The sequence below is a fragment of the Enhydra lutris genome, unplaced genomic scaffold (assembly GCF_002288905.1).
Source record: "Enhydra lutris kenyoni isolate GAN:26980312 unplaced genomic scaffold, ASM228890v2 scaffoldscaffold12, whole genome shotgun sequence".
In the NCBI taxonomy this organism is placed as follows: Eukaryota; Metazoa; Chordata; class Mammalia; order Carnivora; family Mustelidae; genus Enhydra; species Enhydra lutris.
In genome coordinates this window covers 56,918,966-56,936,326 of record NW_019154096.1, presented here as the reverse complement: position 1 = coordinate 56,936,326, position 17,361 = coordinate 56,918,966, and the positions used below count along the sequence as shown (strand labels likewise).

General features: G+C 41.4%; 1 protein-coding gene across 1 annotated transcript in view; it reads right to left on the bottom strand.

Annotated features, from left to right (window-relative positions):
* The window catches only part of LOC111145125 (sortilin related VPS10 domain containing receptor 3), a 584,701-nt gene that overhangs the window by 78,838 nt on the left and 488,502 nt on the right, over positions 1-17,361 (bottom strand). The window contains exons 11-13 of the mRNA XM_022499799.1: positions 16,558-16,660; positions 11,236-11,312; positions 8,074-8,165 (exon numbers count right to left, since the gene is read on the bottom strand). Of these exons, the coding sequence (XP_022355507.1) occupies positions 8,074-8,165; positions 11,236-11,312; positions 16,558-16,660 (272 nt within the window). The remainder of the gene's footprint in view (positions 1-8,073; positions 8,166-11,235; positions 11,313-16,557; positions 16,661-17,361) is intronic.

Sequence of the window (17,361 nt, the reverse complement as noted above, 5' to 3'; positions counted from 1 at the left end):
TTGTTTAGTTTTCTGTGTGGGTCACTTAGGATAAACTAGTTACTGTATTGATAGGAAGAAGCCAAAGTGAGTTGAAGGCCTCTGTCCTTTCTTCTCAGAGTAAACAGCAGTGGGTACTAGGAGCATCCCAGGGAAGGAGAAGCCTTCATGCCACTGCCACTGAGAATGAGGCAGAAGATAGTCACTGTTACTTTGTACAATGAAAAGACAAAATACCACAGAGTAGACAAGGAGCGACTATCACAACCTTCTAGCTCTGAGATGGAGGTGCCAAGGAAAAGCCAAGGCCAAGTTAGAAAGAAAAAGTGGAAGATAAGGTCTGTTGTATGAACTGAATTCATATGGAAGGAGAAGCAGCATGGGTCAGATAGAAGAATGAGATGAGAAGAAAAACTAAGAAATGCCAAAACCCAGGTGGGAAAGCTAGCGTACAGAGTAACTGAAGCCCAATGTCTATTATAACCCATGTTTAGAGGCATAAGCAAGGAGACAGCCCTACAGAGCCAGGGCGAGGAATGGATCCCATGGTTTTCACTTAGGGTCAACGAACCACTTGGAAGCTCAGGACTGTGCCATGCAGGTGATTTTATGAGATCAGTAATTTCTAACTCTTGAAAATTGTGAGTTAATTATTAAAAACAAAACAAAATAAAACTCTCTAAACAAACTCCACAAAATATGACATGAGAAAATTTAATCTCTTAGGTATCAGAAATTTGGGTCTGCACGGCCTGCCATTTGTGAGAGCTAGACTTCTCTGATTGCGAGAAGTTTTCTTTAATGCTCTGAAGTAACTATAGTGAATGGTATCCCCAAGGGATGCACCTTTTTCCCCCATCTCAGTGCAGTAGCTCCTTGAGGGCAGAGACAAAGGAACTGAGAATTCTTTGTTAAGTCCATAGGTGAAAGTGAAAGTGGTTTGCCACTACTCAGAGAGACAGATGTAAAGTTCTAATGGATCTCTGAATAGTGGCAAGACAAGACTATAAAATCAAAATAAAATAAGTTTCCTTTGTCAAATATTTGTTGATGCCTATGTGCCCGGTCTGGCAGTGGCCTCTGTTCAAAGGATCTAGTGGTGAACAGGAAAGGGCAGGCTCTAGCTCAAGTGGAACTTACATTCTAACTTGAGGAGACAAATAACATTCAGACAAATAGATTAAAAAATATGAGTTGTGGGAAGGCTGGGTAGCTCAGTTGGTTAAGCATCGGCCTTCAGCTCAGGTCATGATCCTAGGGCCTGGGATTGCGTTCCACATTGGGCTCCTTGCTCAGCTGGGAGTCTAATTCTCTCTCTGCCTGCCGCTCACCCTGCTTTGTGCTCTCTCTCTCTCTCTCTCTCTGAAAAATAAACAAAATCTTAAAAAAGAAGAAAATACTTATTTAAAAAATATGAGATGTAGAAAATATGAGTTATAAATACACGTCATGAAGACAATTAAAACAGAGTGATGTGATAGAGAGTGATAGAGAGTGACTACTTTGTATTGAAAATTCAAGAGAGTTGTCTTTTAAGAGGTGACATTTAAACTGAGATCAGGGAGTGCCTGGGTAGCTCAGTCAGTTAAGTATCTGCCTTTGGCTCAGGTCATGATCCCAGGGTCCTTCAACTGAGTCCCACAACAGGCTCCCTGCTCAGCAGGGAGTCTGCTTCTCCCTTTCCCTCTGCTGCTCCCCTACTTCTGCACTCTCACTCACATGCCCTCTCTCAAATAAATAAAATCTTCTAATAAATAAATAAATAAATAAATAAATAAACTGAGATCTGAAGGATAATAAGGAACAAACTATGCAAAGACCCAGGTGAGAGCCATTCCAGAGGGAAGATGTAGTGTGAAAGGAAGCTGCTGTGTGGAAAGGGCAGAAAGACGGTCAGTGGCTGTAGATCAGTGGGAAAGTAGATTAGTAGAAAGAAATGGAGTCCGAAAATTAGGCTGGGCAGAGTATAAGGGACCTTGTTTCCAGCTGAAATGAAAGAGGTATGTTTTGATTTAAACTTTAAAACACAATTTTCATTTCTTTATGGGGAATAGATTCTCAAGATTCAAAGTGAATACAAGGAGATGAACTGGGGGAGAGTAACAATTGTAAGAGACCTATGTAGAAAGGGGTCTGGGTAAAGGTTACAGTAGTCTAAAAAGAAAGAGATGGAAAGGATATTTTTATAAGTGAAGTCAATAGGATTTGGTAATAAAATGTACACAGGTTTTGTTTGAGCGAAAGTAAGAAATCATGGACAACATAGATTTTTATGGTTAAGCAGCTGAGATGGAGAAATGGGAAGAACAGGAGAAGCAAAGCTTTTTGCTTGTTTTTATTTGGTCCACTTCAAGGTTTAGATGCTTTTTGGACTTCCATGTTGTGACACACTGTCAAGGAGAACTTTAGATGGAGGGAACCAAATTTCTGGGAAGTAATCAAAGTTGGGAATATAGATTTGGAAGTTGCTCATAAGGTAGGACCAACTTAAAGCAGAATGTTTACCTAGAAAGAAAAAAAAGCCCCACATCCAGATAAGAGAAATGAGTAACTAATGATAAGTTCAGGCTGAAAACAACTGGGGTCACTGTCAATCATTAAGTTATTTTTCTAAAAATGACACTATTGTGAGAGGTAATCAAGCCACTGTGAATCTAGTATGTGTTCACAGATAGATAGCATGCATAATAGAAGAAATTATCCTTCTACTAAATCCTAAATACTATGTTTAGTTACAATCATTGTAGAGAAACTGACGAACAATGTGATTAAAGGTAAAAAACAGGTTGTTCTAGAAATGGGTTATATGAATTGAAGAGAGCTTAGGGAAAGGAAGAACAGAGCTGAATTAATTACCATTGCCTTTTAATTCTTTTTAGTAAGAAAGATGTAGTTAAACATATTAAAAAAACTATTTTTTAACAACTGAAAAGGGGAAATGTCTGTGAAAGAAATCAGTCATTGGATGCATAAAGATATTAATGAAAAATACAGATAAAATAAAGGAGAAAATATTTCCATTCTCACAACTGTTCTAAAGAGAACAAATATTTGTGCACAAGAATTTAAGCTTCCAAGTTTTTTGTCTTGTTCACTTTTACAACCCAGCCCTTAAGCTGATGCTGGATAGATAATTTATGCTCAGTGTGTTAGGAATGAATGCATAAATGCATAAAATCTGTCTTGAGATCAAATGATATCTGATCATTTTCCAAAACTCAGAAGATTAGACAAAGAGATCTCTTGAGGTCCCTTCTAGCTCTAAAAATCATGTGGAATGCTAGATCAGACTTACTCAGCATAGCTCTGGGTAGCAGAACAGATACTAATGGACATTAATTATAAGTAGATTCACTATTGCTCAGCATAAAAACAATCTTTCTAACAGCTACAGCCATTATACGAGATGGGAACTCTGTCTTGGGTATATACGAGTTGTTCAGCCCTGTACCATTGTGGTGAAGGAGGGTGATCCTCTGGGTGTCACAGAAGTATCTGCTACGCTAGGTGTGAAGCCAAACTACACATTCTCTAAGACCCTTTCTTATTCCAGCATCTATGACTTTATTACATTGACATCAAATCCACTAAAAGGAACAGAATCTTCCAAGGATAGCTAAGTCCTCCCAGAAGTCTCTAGCACAGAAATAGAGTTATAGTGGTCACTGGGAATCAGTATTCCTCCCTTTGGTTAGTTGCATCACTCCATCTTATTTGATCAGAGACCTGGAAGTTCTTTTTAGAGACCTGGAAGTTCTTCACAACAGCACACGCACTTTCCCTTTTCAGAGGCATGTATTGGTTAGGACTACTGTTTGCATGAGAATGTGCCTCTGGACAAGACACCAATGCTCACCACCATTTTTAGAAAACAAAAGGAACACAAAGGGCCAGGTGATATTTCATTTCCTGTTTCCAAGAACATCTTACTGAAAGGAGACACTGACAGCTTGTCAAGGCTAAGTAAGCGGTAGGACCCCTGTCTACCTACCAATTAGTAGCTCTGTCTATTGTGAGTCTTCATTAGAGCACTGCATTCCATAGGGCTCCATTATTCATTTCACCCTAATGCATTCATGGTCTAAAGATAACACTGGATGGAGGGCTTACCTGAAACAGCACTTAGGTTCTAATCTCTACGCATCCAAATGTACACGGTCACAAATAGATGGGCTCATTTGTATGCTGTTTTGTTGTCATGTGTATCTAGCTACCTATCATTTCAGTTTATGGGAAACAGCATGCCTTATTAGTCTAGCTAACATTTCCTCAGCTTTTCAATTATGACTCCTCTTTTCTCTGAAAGGCAATGTAGCTATTATTTAAATTCGAGAACCACTATACCCTTGTGTAAGAGTGGGTAGGCTGGTGTGGGGCTTTTTTTTCTATGCAAATATATATACACATCTGTGTTAAATATAATGTCAGTTTGAGGCCTACCCAGAAAATAACAATGAACTGATAACTTTTCTCTCACTTAAAATGAGCTATTTTTTTACCTTGAAGGTTGTAACTTAATTAGAAGCCACTGGTGATGAAGAAACTGCTTGAGTTTCACAAGCTTGCAATTTATATGCATGAGACAAAAATCAGTCCAGAATTTCATAAGGAACACTGGTGATAATGGTATGGTTAAGTCCTTCCAAAACACTTACTTAGCCTTTGAAAGAGAAGTGCAAAGCAGAATTTTTGAATGGGTTATTTGTGTTCTAACACACAGCTTCGAGAGCTGGCTTTAACCATTGCAGAGATTATTTCAGAGAATGGCATTCACAGGTAGGCAAGTAAGCAGAAATCACGGGTGGTGGTTAAGTTCAAGGGAACATTTGTAGCATTTATGACAAATGGCAGTGTCGACATCCGTTAAATGGAGAAAATTCTATCTCAAAAGCTTAGTATGAAAAATCACATTTAATACTTTGTAAGTTGGAGTAGGCAAACACAGGGAGGGAGGTGTTAACATTATCGTAAGAGGAAGTTGAATGGGAATGTAGCTATTTTTTCTGAGCTTTACCAACATCTTCTACCAACAAAAAAGATTTCATGGAGCAAGGCTTTGTACTCCTGACTTAGAGAGGCACGATTTTATCCTACTTCGATATCCCTGAGAGAATATTAAACAATTCTCCCAGCTTGGATGGTTACCCTCCAGAAACTCCCAGACAAATGCTCCTTTTGGAAATGATCAGGTCTTGGGTGAGAAACTACTACAGAACAGACTGAATGGTCAGGTGTAAGGATGGAAGATGAACCAAAACCAAAACTCTCTATCCCTCTGTTCCATGCCAGATATACTTGCTTCTCCTATCCCCAGAAGGAAATAACACTACCAAATTCCTCTTTTCCTTAGAACAAGGAAACGTTTGTGCAAAAGACTCTAGAAATCAATCACTAAGTAAGTACTAGGTTCCTACCATAATGAGGGAGAAAGAGCAGGAGCGTGATGGTCAAGTGTGAGATGGGGTTGTCACACCCTTCTCTTGAGACTTAAGTGGAAGAATTCTGCTCAGCTCTATCTGTCCTCAGGACATTTACCAATTTTCTTATTGAGACATCAATGGAAGTTCTTAGAACAGCATAATAAGGGCTAAAAAATGTTGCCTTTCTTGGTTAAAAAACAAACAACTGAACTTGTTTAAAGAGTCAAGTAATCCTGTCTGAGAGTACAAGTGCTATTCAGTCCTCAATAGAGAGGCTCTTCCCTCCACAAGGAGGCAGGTCTTTGCAGAAGAAGGAATTACCTACAGGCTCAACCCGGCATTTAAGTTCTTCTGAGTCCCATGCACCCTAATTTACTCCCACCTTTGATTCCAATCAACTATATTTTCTGAACACTCCCTGCTTTTCCTGAATCCCAGGTTTTGGTCACAGTCTCTCTCCCCTTGGCTTGCCTTTCATCAGCCCTCTGACTCCTGGCAGCCTTTTTCAAGAACTAACTCTCATGTCAGCAGCTACCTGAAGACCCCCTTACACACTAGGCAGGACTCCATGCTCTGCTAAGATCCCAGCAATATATACGGCCAGCAAACTTTAGCAGGCATTGCTTGGATTTCTGGTGATCTGTGGACTACCTAAGCCCCTTATCTTAACTATGACTTCCCAGAGAGCTGGGGCCATGTGATAAGCCTCTGAGTACTCATTAAAGTATCTGGAAAATTCATTTAAAACAGAAGAACATCTGTAACAGAGATCCAACTTAGTGCTGCTAGGTACTAGCTATGTATCCTTGAGCAAGGAATTTATTATGTCTGCATTTCAATGCCATTATAAATATGTGATTAAAAAGAGTACCCACACACATAAGGTTGTTGGGTTGTTAAAGAACTAACTGAGATAATTCATGTAAAGGGTTTAGAATGGTGCCTGGAATATAATTCCTCAAAAACTCCTGACTATCATTAGTATTAAGTAATTACACACTTCTGATTCTACCCAAAAAGTATACAATCAGTAGTAAAAGGATGGTAAAGAATAACAGTGAGAACTTGTATATGCTTATTCTTGAGTTGATAGAGCACTTTTCCTTCAAATGGCTCCATACACTTTTTAAAAAAATTTAACCTCATTATCTCTCTGAAGACAGAGTGATAGATTAAAAACCACTGGGATTTATGTTAGCTTGAGCTCTAAGAAACTGATGTATTTAACCATTTTTGACCAACAAAAATGGCAAGATGATATGGTTTAACTTAATAACTGAGAGAAACCCTCTTGAGTCCTTGCCAAGGTGACTGAAGCTTGAATTTGGCACCTGGAAGTCCTATGTGTTTTCCTGATTACAATCTGATGCTTCCCAGTAAACCTCTGACTTTAAAAGTGTTAGTCTCCCAAAATCAAGGATCTGGGAGTTAAGCCAGAGTCCATCCTCCAGCTCATGGTTCATCCCAACAACTGCACTCTAGCTGGCATACCCCTACTGTCAAATATTCACTCTCAAATATTTACTTTGCTGCATCTAAAGCCTGAAATTCTTCCCCTTCAGCGTATAAACATACATTGTACTCATTCATCCCCTGCCAAAAGCCAAAAAAAACAAGAGAATCATCATCATCATCATCAACATCATCATCATCATCATCAACACATATTCTCACAGATCTTTCTCATCATCACCATCAAAATATATTCTCACAGATCTTTGTCCTCACTGGAGGGTCTTACATATACACACTCAACCTCATTCCATAATCAACTTTATTGAAAGTTATCTACAGTGTTCCCACTTCACTACATTACTTATCATTCATTCATTCATCATTCATAAATCTATTGTAATCTACTTTTCAATCCCACTTCTCTTTTGAATCTACTCTGACACAGATCACTAATGACCTCCTTTACTCCTCTATATTGCTTAATCCTAGATTGTTTTTCATTCCATAACTAATTTGGTCTGATTATAGAATTTGGTGCTATTGATAATCCCTTTCTTCAGCAACCATGAAAACATTTCTCCTGTGTTTGTATTGTTTTGTCTACTTCTTCTTGGTCTGCTCCATAATTTATTTTCTGTCCTCTGTGCTGATACTCAACTGTGTCCCACTGGTTTCTCCTTGTTGTACCCACTCTTCTGAGGCATTGAACCCACTGCCATGGCTTTACCTACCATCTGACGGCTAATGACTCCAAATTTGGAGTGTCAGCCCAGATCTCTGTCCTGACATTCAGATGAATATACCTGAGAAATTATCATCTCTGCTTGAACATTCACAGACATTGCAAACACAACTTACCTAGAACTGAATTTTGTGTCTGCTATATGAACCTAACATTCTTCTTGCAGCAATTTTCATTTCCTGTATTTTGGATTCCTAATTTCAGCTGTTTGAACTCACAGTTTATTCCTGGTCTTTTCTGCTTATCTGAGTCCCCATTCCTACTACCCTGCTCTAATCATTATACTTCCCATCTAAATTATCTGCTGGCCTATCACTGCTACCTAAGAGTTAGATGATGGAATATATATTAAATGGAAGGATGGATGAATTAATGAAAGAGGAAATGGGTAAATGGGTGCAAAGTCATGCAGAAAAACTTGTTCCAACACTTTCCACTAAAAAATTGTTCATTAATAGGGTAGGGAGCTGTCCTTACCACAAATGTCTGACTGGTAGAGGTGTGTGTTTCATGGCCACGAGGGCGCCACCCCAGTCTAGGAACCAGACATTGTACTCTTCATCAAAGATCTGGAACAACAACAACAACAACAATCATAGCAACACCTTACATTTGCATAGTGCTTGACAGTTTACAAAATCTTTCACATTGTTTCATCTAGGTTCTGAGCTTTTCAACAACCCTATCAGGTAGTTTGGCAAGTACTATCATCCCCACTTAATAGATGAAGACATGGGCTTTGGAGAGAACAAATAATTCTCCCAAGTCCACTCAAATGGCATTTCCAGGGCTCCCTCCACTAGTACTATGAACCAGTGTGCTACAAAGAGTTGAGATAACAAGATGCACAGCTAGATAACACAAAAGAAAATATGACTTCAAAAATGTTTCCCCATCTTTGCATCCAAGTAAGTTACTACTCAGCTCTTTCTTCTTTCTCATCTAAGCAGATTTTTGCTAATTTGTAAATGGTCTGTGTCTTACAGTGTTGTTCATAAACTATCTAGGAATGTAAAGAATATTTCTGTAGACACTAATGTATACATTACGACCAATTTCTTACACTGAGCCACCACCTCCTAGGTTTCCATGCAAGGTGGATGAAGGCCTAAGTTTGACCCTTGAGGATCTTTACTCTGAATGTACATTGCAACACAGTGCTTCAAGGGACCTAGAGTTATTCACTCTTGATTCATCTCTTTGTCCTTTACTTATTCATCCATCTACTCATTCATTCACACATTCAGTGATCCATCCATCCATCTAACCAGAGGCATTTCCTAAGCACCTATTATGATGCTAGGCTCTGAGCAATGAGAACTCCAGATGTAATCCCACATGTATTGATGCTTCTATTATATATAACTATCATATCTCCAACCTGAAACAGAAAAAAACATTTCTGCAGAAGAAAACCAACCTCCTTCTTTAGATTTCTAGAGGAAACCGGAATTGGACAATTCCTCTGGCTCTTAACCACTACAGGTGTTTCCTACAGTCTGGATGGAGAGGTTGGGATGGTGTGTTAAGTGAACCATAGTAGAAAAGGTAAGGAGGTCTATTTAAAAGAGAGAGATTAGGAGGAATGGGGTCTCCTGTATATATGCCCCCAGGAACACCATAGAGAAAAAGTAAATGGATTCTGAGGCCTAACCTCTCAACTGGTTTCCTTTCTCACATTTGCCTTTTAAGGAAATAAAAATGTCCACATTAATGGTAGTCTTAATGCAAAAAGGACCTCAGGGTGATTCATTTATGTATCAAATAGAAACAGGGACTCTGAACCTATAATGCCAGCGTTTTCTCTCCAAAGCTCAAATGTGGGCTCTGTGATAAGACACAAAATGAAGATGCTGGATTGAAGTCTGTGGATGAGGAGTATAAGAGTCTCAGCATGGGGAAGACAGGGACACCATTCACTTTTCACTTTCCTCTCGATCACTCTGGCCACTGCGAACAATTGCCCTGTGCAAAACTGGAGTGGAAACTGGAATCCCTAACTAACTGGAAAAAGAAAAAGAAAACCAAAGTAGTGGCAACACAAGGAAGGAATGTTGCAGTGGCCACTCGGCCAGGTGAGCTATTTCTTGAGCTGGAGAGACAATGGTTTGTTGTTGGGAGTTTCTGTACCAGAAGAGTTGATATTCCAGTTTCCATCCTCATTTGACACTTAAGAGATTATCTTATATTCTGAAGATATGTTCTGATGTGTCTGCTCCTCATCTACCTAATTATGGCCCGTGGGTAGGAACCTTAACTATTCTTTGTTGTATGCCTTATAGTACTTAAAATAGCTGGTTGCATCTGGTGGGCTTGGTAAATTTTTCTTCTGATAGTGGTAGTGGCGACAGTGGTAGCAATGGGGGTGATGATGGTGATGCTGGTGACGGTGATGACAGCTTCACTAAGAGATCCAAAACTGGAACTTGTCCAGCTAGATAGTAGACGGTGGTCACACCTGCATCAAGATGTTCAGTGCTCCTCCTTCATCTTCCTCAGGTGAAAACCTTCTCACCTTTCAGACTTAGTGAAAAGTCAACTCTTCTTGTGAAGTCTTCCCCAGTTTCCTCAAGTAGAATCAATTCCTCCCTTTTCCCTGCAGGCTAAAAATGCCACTAAAATATCAGGGGCACCTGGGTGGCTTAGTCAGTTAAGCATCCAGCTCTTGATTCGGTCTCAGGTCATGATCTCAGGGTCATGAGATCAAGCCCCACATAAGACTCTCTTAAAATTCTTAAGATTCTCTCCCTCTGCCTCTGCCTGTCCCCCCTGCTCATGGGCACTCTCTGTCTTAAAAAAATCATTCTAAACTATAGTTAGTTATTTATGAAGCTGTTTTCTCTACTTAATTTTGAACTCCTAGAAGAAAGGGACTCCAAAATATTCAATTACCTCCTCAGGTTTGTACTTGACACCTAGCTGACACTGTATAAATCTGTGTTGTTTAATACAGTGGCCACATGAGACTATTTAAATTTAAATTGATTAAAATAAAATAAAAAATTCAGTTCCTCTGTCACACTAGCCCCATTTCAAGTGTTCAATAGCCACATGGGATGGCATAGACATGGAACATTTCCTTCCTTCCTTGCAGGAAGTTCTATTGAACAGTGTGCTACAAATGTGTGTAAAATTGAATTAATTTTTCATGTAGATATGTATCTGTTAATCTGTTTCATACTTCCTTTAGGTTGGGCCTACATAATACTTAACCCACCAGAGACTTCCACAGCTTTGTGTTTTTAATATTCCAACTCGCTCATCTTGTAGATAAAGAAACAGATCCAGCAAGGTAAAGGGACCCATCTACCCAGATCCATAGCATATTAGGGATAGGAATCATTTCATCAGTTGTATCCCCAGAAACCAGCAGAGTACTTAGCATCCAATGGCTGTCCCATACTTACACTGAATGAAAGAATGGAAAAAATGAAAAAATTCCAGTTCTTCCTGTTCCTTGCCCAATGCTTTCATTTTACCCCACTGCCCATTTGTCAGCAAAAATGGACCAAACTGAACAGCTTCTTCCATGTTTTTTTGCAACCACAGTCATACTGAGCCTGAGAATTTACAGGAAAAAAGAGATGTTGGCAGAACTTGCCCTAAATGCCTCATCCCTGCCCCAGTTCTCCCAGTTACCTGTCTCCATGTGTTGCCCCCATCAGAAGAGATGAACACACCAATATCAGTATATGAGAGCTCCGGGCCAATGTTCCCTGAAACATAAGCAGATCGTTTGTAATTGCTGATTTGGGACTTGGGGGGAAGGCGGCAGAGAGTTAAGGTTTTCCAAGTTATGTTTAAGGTTGATGTGGGGCTGCCTGGCTGGCGCAGTCAGAAAAGATGTGACTCTTGATCTTGGGGTCATGAGTTTGAGCTCCCCGTTGGGTGTAGAAACTACTAAAAACAATGATTAATTAATTGTTAAGAATTCCTTTAAAATAAATAAAAATAAAGTTGATGTGTGTAGTGCTTTTTTGGTGCCATATCAAAAACCCAGCAAGAAGAAAAAAACAATATGGGAACCAAAGTAAATAATATGACAGGAATGCGTTTTTAAATGGTTAAGACTCGAAGACTCAATATTAATGAGCTTGGATCTCTTGAACAATTCATGCTGTTACCAACAGTCTCTTAAAATTGATCGTGATAGGAGCTCCCTGAAGGTGGCAAAGAGTGGAACAGTAAACATGCATGCAGCAGGTGGGCCGAAGGTCAACCTTCCTCCTCATGTATAACTGTAACCTAAGGAAAACTGGTGTTTGTGTCTGTGTGTGTGCCTGTGTGTGGGTCCATGTGTATACATGTGAGTTGTAGTCAACTTAAACATGTCCACTTGTCTCTTGAGTACCAGGCAGTCTTATGACCCAATATTATAGACTATGTAACCAAGTTTACAGGGTGCCCAGAATAAAATGACCATAGTCAGCAGATCATGGCCATCAAGGATGACAGGAGAAGGTGGCACCTGGTTTGTGCTGATCTTAACTGCCTCCATCGTATCACCCCTTCATTCTATCTTTCCTATTCTTTTTCTTCCCCTTGCACAAAATTACCTTGTGATTACGTTCATTAAAAAAAGTTAGTGATCAAGATTTTCTAGTCTACCTACATTGCCCAATGATACCCCGTGGGCACTCCCCCACCTCAGAGCCCAGAACAGTGCCCCAAATGTAGTAGTCATTTGCTTAATAAATAATTGTGGAATGGATGAATGAATCAACAAATGATTACATCATGTTCCGATGTTGATGAGCATTTGGGGAGGTATCAAGAACAAGGAAAGTACCCTAAAGATGTAAGAATTTATCATTTTGGCTGATATTTTTTTTCTTTAAAAATAGCAGGAAAGGAATGTTAGCTCCTACACATCTGTAGCCTAAATAAGAGCACAATAAAAATGCAATAATGAAAATGTTAATTGAGCTCCTGACATTTAATGTTTCAAAATGAGAAATTAAAGCCAGGCTACAGCTTGTCAAGCTCCCATCAGCACCAGGGCGCACATAGCTAGCCAACTTGTTTTGACACTCAGGCTTCCAAAAATAACCCCAGGGCTCACAGCTCAGGCAGTAGGTATGAGAGGAGCCGGGAGAGGCACAGTGAGCAGCTCTGTGGAGATCTGTCTGGAATCTGGAATTCAACTTTCCAGAACAGTTTCTGGAAGGCACAGATGAAGAAAGAAAAGAGGGATGGGGCAGAGAATGTCAACTCCCATCGTTTGGTGATGGCTGCCTGCTAAGAAGGATTCTGAAGCCAGATTTGGTTTCAAAAGAACAGAGCATGGTGATCAATCAGTAATGTCTATCGACACAGTAGAGAGCAAGAGATGGAGGCAGGGGCAGAGTCACTCTTGAGCTGGAATCTGCTGTCCCCGTCATGGCTTCTTAGGGCCTGTCTCATTACCCTGTAGCCTCTGCAGGAGCTGGTTCTGTCAACTCCCTAAGCCCCTTTCAAAGTTCCACCAGACTGATTTTGGAGGTTTTGTGGTAATGAGAATCTAAGGCTCACAGCGAAGTCTGTTTTTGGAAATATCTTCTGTCAGTTGAAAGGAGCCCTGAAAGAAATGCTGCTGACCACAGAAACCAGAACGTTTGTTCCCAGAGGGAGGAACAGAAAAGATGTATGCAGGACACTTGGCTCTTAGAACGTGGGCAGTCCTTAAGTGGCCCCATGGGAAATCTCAGATAGGAATAATTTGGGTTCTGGTGTCAGAGAAGGAAGACTTGAAGAACATGCCTCACCGGCTAAAGTGAAACCAGGAGGCTCCCCGAAGCGGTCTCTGGTCAGGTTGGAAGAAGAGGTAGCTGTTCCCCACTTAAGTGGTGCAATGAGAGAGAGAAAGGATACACACAGGGAGGAACACAGAGCTTCTCTCACCAATGGCTTAGCTGGTAAATCCTGGAGGTTCCACTGTCCTTTTTGGCAGCTTTAAACAACTTGTAAAATCTCCCATTTCCTTTCAGGGCTATCCTTCTCTGCTCCTTAGTTAAACACATATGGGGGGGGGCAAAAATAAAAAGCATAAAGAGAGGGAGAGAATTCTAGAGTCCTCTGGAGTAAGAGATGTTTCTCTCACCAGCCCAGACACCCATTCAGGGGATTAGGGGCTCGAGGAAAGAGGAAGCAGACAGTGCTCAATGCCCTGGAGGGAGGAATGTGCCTCCAAGGAGCTTCAGTTTCTGGGAAGCCCAGTAGGGAGCCAGGGGTAGCGAGCGGCAGGCGTGTGAAGGGACTCAGGACCAGGGCTGGCAGGACAGAAGAGAACTGGAGTCCGAGTGAGGACTGGTGTGGGCCCAACACCTCTTCCTCTTCATCCCCCAGTTCCTCATCTGTAGACTGAGAAGAGTCAACACCTTCTCGGTGTCGTAGAGCTGTTGTGTAGTTGAGACACAGAAAAAGCTTCACATGCTGTAAGGCACTGTGAAAATGGGGGGTCTTAATGCCTAGCTTCAAAGCACAGTGGTAAGAATATTTAGAACCCTCGTGCACCTGTTGGCTAAAAGCAACTCTCCGACTCTCCGGACCGGAATTCCATCTGCCTTCTGAGATGGCCTCAACAGGAGTTAGAGATGAATCCTGGCCTCCACGCAGCTCCCCTGAGACCACACCTCAGAGCAAAGGGGAAGAGGTGAGAGCAGGGGGAGGTGGGAGCAGAAGGGATGGAGCCCAGGGTCACGGACGCCCAGAAGCAGGTGAAATGACTGGATGTGTGAGAGGGCCCTGGAGAGACAGGCTCCATGCCAGCCACTGAAGACATCCTTGCCTGACTTCATAATTATTTTCCTGCGAGCGAACCACCTCTCAGGGAGAGCTGGTGAGCAGGGTAAGGAGAAGCCAGGCATGAGGAGGCATGTGCCAGCGATCTAGGGCTGGCTTTCCATTGGGATTGCTTCAGCTGTGTTACACCCCTCCCAATGCCCCAGCGACATTTGTATGGCAAGGAGCCACACAAAGTTATAAGAGTTACAAAGCGCAGAGTAAAAGGCATTGGTAAATTCTGATATACAGTTGACCCTTGAACAACATGAATTTGAACTTTGTGGGTCCACTTGTGATTTTTTTTTTTTTTCAGTAAATACAGTATAGTGCTGTAAATGGATTTTCTCTTTCTCATGATTTTCTTAATAACACTTTCTTTCCTCTAGTCTACTTTATTGTAAGAATATAGTATACAATACATATAACATATAAAATATGTGTTAATTGACTTTATATTATTGGTAAGGCTTCTGGTCAACAGCAGGTTATTAGTAAAGTTTCAGGGACCCAAATATTATACGTGGATTTTTGACTACAGGAGGATTGGCACTCTGAACCCCCGCATTGGTCAAGGGTCGGGTGTCCATGGACAAAAACTTTCAAAAACAAATGTTTATTTAATGTATCCATGTTTGTTCATTTATAAAGACTTAACATTTGACTAATTTAAGGGCGCATGATAGTCTCAGGTAAAATCTACAGCTAATCCCACCTCACTACGCTCTGAGCACTCTTCCGGATCTTGTGGACATACTCTCCTATCTCTGATTTTCACGAGAAGATCAGGGTTAAATTTCTGTAATATTACCGATGGTAAGAGCTAATGTGTACTGAGCATTCGACATGTCCCAGGCACTGTCCGAGGACCCTAAATGCAGTTCTTCATTTAACAATTCAATTCTGTTATGTCAATACCGTCAACCACACTTTGCCACTGAAAACACTGAAGTTCAGAGTGGTTAAGTCACACAGGACAATGCCTGGCTATACAGTTGGCATACTAAATAACATTAACTTTCATTATTGATTACTGTTTTCTTTCTTTCTTTCTTTCTTTTTTTTTTTTTGGATTACTGTTTTCTATGTTGCTTCTACTCCAAGCCAGGGTGTCCAACCCGCAAGTTGGGAGGTCTGACTCAATTAAGGAGCGTGGGGATCACTCCCCAAGCCAGAACAGCAACAGAACCTGCCCTCATCTCTTACTAACCGGGGCTGAAGCCTGTCCTGAAGCCAGTGGTGTTCAATATGGGGATTCAATCCCTACGGGGTTGACAGAAGGACCCAGAATGCTCAAGGACTACACTCACTGCAAATCTCATCCACGTGGTCAGTCCCCAACGGCATTTCAAAGTTCCTGCCACTGGGGGCACAGGGAAGGAAGTTGTGTTTAAGAGAGCAGTGACTCTAGGAGCCAGAATTTCAGGTTGACGAGACAAGACAGAATGTACCATCTCAGGGAGTCAGTGTGAATTTATCTGCTTTCATTAGAGAAAAGCCTAACACCAGAGCTCTGACTTCGGAGATGAGAAGCCCGCCTTGCTTTATGCCACCAACGTATTCCTGAAAGGTGCATGGAAATCAGACGCAGGCTAATCAGAGCACATTCCCCGGACACCTTCATTTTCATTTCAGAGTTGCTTTATCTTCATTTCTGATTGATGTTCAGTGGACAGTGGTTCCAACAATGCAACCTTAGGTTTCTTCTGCCCTTTCCCCCAGGCTCTCAGCCAAGTGGTTAACCATGTGTAAACAAACCTTTACATGCACCAGAGACCTCCTGATTAAAAACAGCTCTGGGGCGAAAGCCTTTGCAAAGAATCCTCTGTGTAAAGAGAAAACTACCCCAACTTATATTTGGTGAGCTGGCAAGTTCATATACCAAAGGTGTCTTAAAGTGAGAATTCCCTACGACAAACAAGCTTTCTGATCCGTCAGTTTAGTTGGAGAGGAACTCTGGCCTCTTGCTAAATAAGCACAGGGGACAGCTCTGTGACTGTGTGCGATGCAGGTAACCTAGAAGTTACAAGTGTCTTGAGCTCTTTTCCTGGGTCACGAGACTGGCCCTGGGGTTCCATGACCCTGCCTATTTCCTGGGGAGAGTGCTCATCACTGTCACCAAAATGGTCAAATGAGTCCAAAGAAGTGATAAATGTATTCCAGAAGTCAGGGAGAAAGAAGCACAGGGAATGTCTTTCTTACCTGTAGCCACCACGAGTCCTGGGGCTGTCTCCTTGCTAGAGATTCTTCCTGAGGAATATGGATTTTCAGAGATCTGCAAGTGCAGGTGTAAGGAGCAGAAGGGCTGAAACAGAGAAGAAAACAGCTTCCAGCCAACTTCTGACCCACACCCCTGCCCCACCAGAGATGAGGCTTCCAGAAAGAGCTGCCCATTAAAATTTGGGCAGGAGACATTTCTGCCTGAGGCAGGGGGTATGCTCATGTCAGAAGCTGCCCCCATCACAACTGTAGGCCTCCCCTCCCTTCATCTCTGCCCCATCCATCAAGGTCCAGTCCATAGTCAGCCTCATGAAGCCTCCCTGACCATTCCTTCCCACAGAATGATCCTGACCTTCCCTTGTTTCTGATCTTGACCATGACATCCAGCTCTTTAGAGCTATAGGCGGCCACTGGGAGGGATGCAGAGGGGAAGCTAAGTGAACAGTCTCCAGGCCCCCTACACTGTTCTTCAACCAGATTGCTTCTCTTTCTCCTTTATTATCTGATTCCTGTTTATAATGTTACTTGAATTTTACCTAGAATGTTTGAAGACATTGTCTAAAACTAACAGAAATATATTTTCTTATTTATCCTTATTTGGGTGTTCTTAAAAAGGATGAGGGATTTATAGAGATGTATCCTATATAATAAATAAAAACAAGAGAATGATAATATTGGGGAAAGGAGAAAATTAGGCTAAGAAAATAAGATGAAGCCACGGGTAAGGTCTAGGAAAAAAGGAAATCCACACTGTGACCAGTTCCTGGAGGTGGGTGTGCATTTGTC